The sequence below is a fragment of the Chrysochloris asiatica genome, unplaced genomic scaffold, assembly GCF_000296735.1.
Source record: "Chrysochloris asiatica unplaced genomic scaffold, ChrAsi1.0 scaffold00135, whole genome shotgun sequence".
NCBI lineage: Eukaryota > Metazoa > Chordata > Mammalia > Afrosoricida > Chrysochloridae > Chrysochloris > Chrysochloris asiatica.
Window position 1 is genome coordinate 6,075,567 of NW_006408653.1, and position 8,671 is coordinate 6,084,237.

Below are 8,671 nucleotides of genomic sequence, written 5' to 3' on the forward strand. Positions count from 1 at the left end.
ATGGGAAGAGAGGGACTAAGAGCTAGTGGCCTGGAGGCTGAGTTGCAGAATCTGCTATTCAGAGGTGTAAATTATTATTATATATGCCTGAGTGTTTTGTTTTTTTCTTAGAGAAAAAAAAAAAGCTAAAGTGAATAGAGAGAAATACTGTTAACTGATGGTACATGGAGGGGATTATAATCATTGTAACGAAACAAGGTGTATGATTTGTTGACTGTAAAACAGATGATCTGCCCTGTAAACTAAACTTTCACTCAATGCACAATAAAAACCTCAAAAAAAAAAAAGAAAGAACACAGGAGATAAGGTTTATGAAACACTTAAAAAAAAAGGTGTAGAAGAGAAAAATCTATTGTAGTATCAACACTTATCTCAAACCAAAATCCAAAATAAATAAATAATATGAATACTATACTGATTAAACTTTAAATTTTTTTGTCTGGTTACCTACAGCACTAAGAAATATGGACAAAGGCCTTCTAAATGTGTATTAAAATTGGACACACATATTTCATTCTGAAAGGACAAATCACAAACTTCTCTTTACTTACCTGTTGAGAAAATAAACAGTAGAACTGATATAAAAATTGAGGTGTGATAAAGCACACATTCTGAAAAACAAAATTAAATGAGAAATAGTTAAAATATTTAGGTCTACAAGAGATATTTCTAAAAATACCTTCACTATACTGATTTTATGCTTCTTTTTTGGTAAAGCAGTATTTAAAAAAATTCTTGGCCTCTACCATTTCCAAGCAATACATAATCTTGAATTCAAAGTTTCCCAACTATTATTCAGTATTTTTCACATATAGTATAAGTAATAACATAAGGCTGTAATAGTTTTAAAATGCAAAAAGCTTTTAAACACACAATACATGGAATTATCAAAACAACTTCCTATTTCAATATACTCATGTTGCAAGTAAAAGGTAGAATAAACTAGAAGAAAACTGCCACCTTTATCTATGAACAATATGCGATCCATTTGTGCTCTTTCATTGGCTTGTAGTTATCCTACTTAACTGTGGAAATGGGTGCAATATAGGAGGATATTCTGGTCCATTAAATGTCTCAGTAGCCAGCGGTTTTTAACATGAGTTCCAACAACCCCTATGCTCCCCCCGAGGCCCAGAGAGAGAGCAGAATTTCAACATAATTAGTCTCCTTGTAATCCTATGTGTTTTATTTGGTGTATATAAAAACTCTAAACTAAGGAGGTCAGAGGTTTCACTAGACTATCAAAGGACCATCCATTTCACACAGACACAGTGATCTCTGCTTGAAACCATTATATTTGAGTTAAATGAAATGAACATTTATTCCTGGTTCAAGACAAAATGACTTTAAAAGCACTCAACTTCACTTAATTCTAATCTGCATAGAAAAAAATTATCAATTTTTAGGGCATATTTTGATGACCTTGATAAATGTACCCATGTAACCAATGTATAAATTTTCTATCACCCCAGAATGTTTCTTGGTGTTTCTTTCCTGTCAATTCTATCACCTCCCCCATCATCACCAAACAACCACTGATCTACTTTGTATTAAAGCATATTCCCTAAACTGTAATTTTTTTACTTATAGAAATCTTTAAAGAATATATGATAATATTCCTTACATTATAATATCAAGTTATCCTTATAGTAATTGTTTCTAAAATATCATCATGAAACTCACCTTATAAAAAAAATACTGTACAAGGGTTGCTATTCTAATATAGTAAAAATGACCATGAACAAAAAGCAATTTGGAGAGGAATTTAAATCTAGCTATTGCATAGTCACTGTTTCTTGCAGCTTGTCTTCCTTCTTTACCCATGATTCCTATAATAAAAGGAACAAAGCAAGTTTACTGGTAATTATGGTATAATTTTCATGATATATCTGCCAATATCATAGCAGCTGAACCTGGACTTAACACTAAATCCTAATATATATAGCATATACCAACAAACCAAGTAAAAACCCAAGAAACCAAAACCATTGTTGTTGATTTAATTCCAACTCATAGTGACCCTATAGGACAAAGTAGACCTGTCCCACAGAGCTCCCAAGGCTATAAATCTTTACAGATGCTGTCTATCAATCTTTCCCCAGTGGAGAGGCTGCTGGGTTCAGACTAATAATCTTTTGGTTTAGTAACCTAGCTCTTAAAAACACTGTACCACACCAAAGCTTCTATACCATATATAACCTACTCCACTGCTGTGGAGTTGATTTTGACTTAGAGCAACCGTACAGAACTGGCTGTTGTTGCTGTCAGTGTCACTGAATAGATTCTGACTCATAGTAACTCTGTGTAAGGTTTCTGAGGAGTGGCTGGTGGGTTTGAATTGCTGACCAAGTGGTTAGCAGTCCAATTCTTATACTACAGTGTCACAGCAGGACTCCAAAGGACTGGGCAAAAAGGTCCAATAGGGTTTCCAAGGCAGTAATCTTTACAAAGATGCCATGACTTTATTCTGCAGAACAGTAGGTGAGTTTGAACCACCAACCTTTAAACCTTTTAATTAGCAGCTGATTGCTTAACCACTGTGTTACCAGGCTCCTTATATAACACATAATAGAGGTTCACACTAATTTTCAAAGAATTAGAATAAAGAGTATAATTAAAATAAAATTGATACTGAAACATGGATAAAATGGTATAAATGACTTTACATTCAGAAAATTACAAGTAATGAGATGAAACAAAATATATATAGTTAAATGTAAAATTCAACAATTGATGATCTGTCCTATAAATCTTCACCAAATTCACAAGAAGTTACAAAAAAGTTCTGAAACTAGCAGGTACATCAACATATTACATGAATAAACACACATTTATGTGTGATAGAGACTCCTGATAGATTTTTAGAGAGCTATAAAAGAGTTTTAACATAATTATTGCCAATGAACACAGAAAAGATTCATATTGAATAATCTGAACCTTGCAAAAAATGAGCAGTTTAACGGTTTTAAAATGTTCATGAATAAGTCAGTGTGCTTTTTAAAAGTATACAGTATATTTTTTTTTAAAGAAAAGTACACTATTATTTGAAGTCACCATATAATTTTACCTTAAAAATGAGTACTTTTTTAAAGATTATAAGAAATCTTCGAGTTTCAAGAGTTATTGCCAAGCTTAATTTTTCATACCAATAGCAGTTCCCAAAAATTATTTTTCAAAGTAAAAAATATAAATTTTGGTCATCAAAGGATCAAAATATACCAAAAAACATAAAGTTACCTATAATCCTAACACCTAGAAAAATCCCCACTGCTTTTGATCTTTTAGACTTTTTCTTTCTACCTACTTTATATGTGTATGTAATATATATACAGACATGAATTAAAATCTATTATTACTTACTATGTAACTTGCTTTTGCCACGAAATACATTATGGATATCGTTTACAATACAGATCTACATCATCATGTTAAATTAATTTCTTAGCATTCTTGGAAGCATAATTATTAGGTCAATAGGCACACACATAAAATACAAGGCTTCAACAACTTTGTGGAAAAATTAAACTACAAGGTAATGGATTTTTCCTTGGACTTTCTAAAGCTCCTGGTATTGTTATGCATAAGAATGCAAAGGATATCAATTAACATTGTATAAAATAACGTGTAAAACTACTTTGGGGTTGTTTTTGCTGCTAAGTGCCATTGAGTCAGTTCTAACTCACAGCAACCTAGTATAGGGTTTCCAAGGAGCTACCGGTGAGTCTGAGCCACCAGCTTTGTGGTTCAAACTGACCTTGCAGTGCAGTGTTTTAAGCCACAGTGCCATAACTTTAGGAAGTATCAAATGGCACATAAAAAGTTACTTTTATTATGAAGAAGAATTGGCAAAGCTGAAATTCATTAAAGTGGTATTTCTTTTCTTTAAAATTTGGATATAAAATATTCTATACAATGGGCTTAATTATACTAGTCTTCTGATGGGAACAGATGGTGATACAGTATAATATTGCATTTAGCTTTTATTGACATATTTGATACTGCACTTTTATATACAAAAGGTAATTTGGAAACTACCTAATAATATTTATATCAACTTTATAAATTCAGGGGAAAAAAATTAATCACCTATGCCGACATGTGCTTCTTGTATCATGCTTACATCATTAGCACCATCACCAACAGCCAATGTTATAGGTTTCTCAGGTGAGATTTTTATCAATCTTATTACCTGAAAGACACATAATTAATTAGTTCATGATGATACAATTACAATTTTGCTATATTTGATTTGTATAAAGCCCACTTTTCCTGAATTGACTATGTAGTAAGAACAGTAAAGAAAAACATTAAGTATGAGATAATATTCTACAGTGGGGTTCAGATGCCTCTAGTAAGATTTTAGAGTATCCTTCATACATGTCATAACAAAGTAGATTATCTTTCTAATTTATAACAGAAAGAAAGATTCTTTTATATATAGCTTAAATTTTTTTAAGTGTAATTTAATTGTATTAAAATATTACAATTTTACTTAGCCAATTCTAAGATTACAAAGATCTGAAGTTCAGACCTATTTTTAAATTAAATATATATTGTTTGTGTACACTAAAATGTTGCAGTTTTTGTGAAGTGCTGTCTGATCAGTTCTGACTCATAGCAACCCTATACAGACTTCTCAAGGAGTGGCTGGTAAATTTGAACTGCAAACCTTGCAGTTAGCAACCCAGTGCTTACCCTACAGCACCACACCAGAACTTCAAACTAACATACAGGGAAACACAATACTTGATTAAATAAATATGTGATAGACAACAGACAAAATAGCACAGCAGTGAAGAAAGGGCATGCACTCTGTAGCCTAAGACATCTACCTACCTACCATATTGCAGCCAGCCCCTGCAGGTAAGTCACTTACCTGAACCCAAGACTCCTCATCTGTTCTTTGACAAACAGTGGTCATATTAGTGGGAATAAAGAACACTGTGAAATGGGGTTTTTTGTGTGTAGTTTGCGAATGTTTTGTTTTCATTAGTTTATCTTTCTATAGAAGACTTTATGTTAGGAGACAATCTTACTTCTTAGAAAAGAAAGAAGTAGTATCAACCATGACGAAATCAGACCCTAGAATGGTTATTTTCTTTTCAGAAAATGAAAAATTTTTTATGTAATACTTTTCTAGAGTTGAAGTGTATATATATATATGTAATGTGTGATCACTAGTCATAATATCCTTTCACCTCCCACTTACAACTCTGGGACACAGAATAGGAACCTCATGACCCCAAAGCAACTGCTGGTTTCTATACTGTTATTTTTACAACTGTGGTGGGACAGAGAGGTAAAGCATTAAAAATTCACTACTATGTAATTTTTGCATACTAGTGTTACACAAATGTTACAATTCTGTAGGCCTCTATTTCTATGGTTAGTTTATTTAGATTCTATTCTCCAGCTGTTTTTTCTATAAAGGTAAATAACCAAAATATTACTATAATATTAACATGCCATTAGAACAAACTTTCCTTATGTAAAGCTATTTTTATGTTTCAACAGAGATGCCAGAATAGTTAAACTGAGGTGTAACAAATTATTTGCAATAAATATTTCCTTGTTCATTGAAAAACAAACAAATGTTCCCTTCCTTCCCCTCATTCACTATAAAGATAGTGGGAAATAAGAAATATACAATACTTAATTTGAGTTTTTAATTCTATCAATAAGGGATTTACATTTTTATAAATATAATGTCTGCACACTAAAACAAAATACATCATAAAAAAGACCAGTGTAAGAAAGACGAGGAAAAAATGTGTAATCCACTACAATTTGATGAACTTGACCTATATTTATAGATTTAGTAGCTTAAAAGAGGGAACAAATTTTTACAGCAAGGATCATTTCCTATTCCCTTGGTATACAGGGTCAACAGGGATGGGCAACTTAAGACATTGGCTACCCAAAATGGTGGGGGAGGCTACAAAGGCATGAAATGACTGGCTTACGAGCTTTCAAGAGGTTGTGGGGGAAGACAGAATCTCCACTGAGTGTTTCCAATCTGTCTATGTGGGACTTGTGAAAGGAGATGGATATGAGACTCTTGTTCAATAATGAATAACTGCTATCAGGGCTGATTGTGAATGTTGCAAATGTAAAGGTAGACGTTTTGTAACAAAAGAAGGGGAGTGGTTGATCTTGCAGTCCAGGAGCGGAGGACCCTGGGACCATCAAGGGAGAAGAGCAGAGTGTGGGACCCTACCCATAAAAGCAACAATGCCAGAAATGGAGGCAGAGACAATGACGTGGAAAGACGGAGCGGGTGGGGACTCTGGACTCAAGGAGGGAGAGGGGCTGTGTGCTGGCAGCCAGTGGGCAGGCTTGCAGGATATACCCTTTGGCTGTGTGAATGGTTACATATCCCTGAGTGCTTCGTTATACATAAAAAACAAACAAACAAACAAAAACCCAGAGGGAATGGAAGCAAATGCTACTGAATGATGATGCATTGAGGGGACTGTAATCATTGCAATGAAATGAAATACAACAGGATGAATGTAAAGCTGATGTTCTCCTATGTAAACTATCACTCAATTCACAATAAAAACTTAAAAAAAAGATCAGTATGCATATCTGTAGGGAAAGATGTGGGAGAAATTAAGGTACATTCATAGTAAGCATCTTTTTCTGTTGTGGTTGTTAGGTGTCAGCAAGTCAGTTCTGACTCAAAGCGATCCTGTATGAGTTTCTGAGGAGCAGCTGATGGAATTGAACTGTCAACCTTGCAGTTAGCAGTCCAATGTTTATTTGACCGTGCCAGTTTAAAAAATTTTAATACATCTGTAAGCACTAACAATGTTTAGTATCTGGTTTTAGTTTCCATAGACTGAGATACATGAATTATAGCAATTGTTGTTGTTAAGTGCCAGGGAGTTGGTTCTGACTCATAGTGAGACTGTTGAAGGGTTTCTGAGGCTTTAGATCTTTTGTGGGAGCAGAAAGTCTCATCTTTCTCATGCAGAGTGGCTGACAGGCTAAAATTGCTGACCTTTGGTTCACAGTCCAGTGCTTTTCCACCCAAAAAGTCTAATTTATTAGACCGACAGTCCTGGTATGTGACTGCAGGATGAGCACTGCACTGCTAACCAAAACCCACCAGCTGCTCCTCGGAAACCTTATACAGGGTCGTTATGAATCTCAACTTGACAGCACTAACAACTTAACAGTATGTATAAAATAACTGTCTACATGTGTATGCCAAGGGATATTCATAAAAGATATAGCTTAAGACTTCAAATTCCAAATTTGGAGTTACAAAAAAATGTCTTAGGATGTCACCTGAATCAGAGTTGTAATTTAGGTGTTTTCTGCTCATAGCCTTATAACACAAGTTAACGGACTTCCCAACAATTTACTAAAGTTCTATTTATGACTTGATAGCCATTTTAATAAGGAGATACACTATCAATTCATGAGACTAAAGGAATAAGCAGAGATCGACAGTCACTTGAAGGTGCAAATGAATGAAGTCCCAGTGCCCCAATTCAAATTTGTCTCAGTAAAATCACAAACTGCTACCTATCACAGACTTTCTAGGTCATTATGAATAGTTGAAACCTTAATATTCACTCTGAAAATACGTGGTTCAAATTCTTAATGTGCTAGATACACACACTGTACGTCACCTAACAGAAGTAGGTAAGGTGTTATCTTTAGAGAATCCCATTAAATCTAAATACCTTTCTGGAACTTATTACAACTCATACATACTTTTGCTTTCTGCAATGGTGCCATGCGACAGCACAATACAGCTGAACAATTTCTGCAAACTTCCATAAATAGTTTTTCATGCTCCCTGAGTGCAAGAGACAGACTAGTTCCATCCACAACCAGCCCATGCTGAATCACATGATCCTCTGTAATTCTAAAAGAGAAAATAATTATATCCTCTATAATGTACTTTGAACACGCATTATTTATACTCACATAGTCAACAAAAAAGTCTTACTGAAAGATGAACTTACAGACTTTATTATTACAAGATCAAAACATGTCAGGTAAGAAACTCAAACTTATGACATGAAAATTCAGATTAAACAGAACTGATTCAGTGAATTATGTGCCATCAAGTCAGTTCTGTCTTTTAATGACCTGGTGGTTTCCGAGGAGTGGCTGGTGGGTTTGAACTGCCGACCTTGTGGCCCAGCACATTATCCTGCAGCACCACACTAGAACACCAGGAGTAAAATAGATGAGATTCAATTTTACAGTGAACTGATATAGTAGCTATAATAACTGATATAGCAGATACAATAACTATTATTTTCTAAGCTGTGAATTATAACACAATGTGATAAAGTATATTTTTACAAATAAGAATGGCTAGGCTTTTGGTTAGAAAGTCTTACAAAAATAGAAATATAAATAGTTATATATTTAGTAGATCCTATAGCGTAGTATTATCCTACAGAGTTAAAGAGCTCTGGTAGCCTAGTGGTTACAAATCAGGCTGTGAACCACAAGGTCAGCAGTTCGAAACTACCAGCTGCTCCACAGGAGAAAGATGAGGCGTTCTGCTCCCGTAAAGGTTTACAGCCTCAGAAACCCTGTACAGGGTCGCTATGAGTCAGAACCGACTCCATGGCACTTAACAACAACAATAGCATGGTGGTTACAAATCTGGCTGCTAACCTCAAGGTCGGCAGTTCGAAACTAC

General features: G+C 34.3%; 1 protein-coding gene across 1 annotated transcript in view; it reads right to left on the minus strand.

The window, feature by feature from the left end:
* Positions 1 to 8,671, minus strand: part of ATP11B (ATPase, class VI, type 11B) — a 129,074-nt gene that overhangs the window by 47,154 nt on the left and 73,249 nt on the right. Inside the window, exons 20-23 of the mRNA XM_006869816.1 lie at positions 7,726 to 7,879; positions 4,087 to 4,189; positions 1,684 to 1,829; positions 552 to 611 (exon numbers count right to left, since the gene is read on the minus strand). Coding sequence (XP_006869878.1) covers positions 552 to 611; positions 1,684 to 1,829; positions 4,087 to 4,189; positions 7,726 to 7,879 — 463 coding nt within the window. The remainder of the gene's footprint in view (positions 1 to 551; positions 612 to 1,683; positions 1,830 to 4,086; positions 4,190 to 7,725; positions 7,880 to 8,671) is intronic.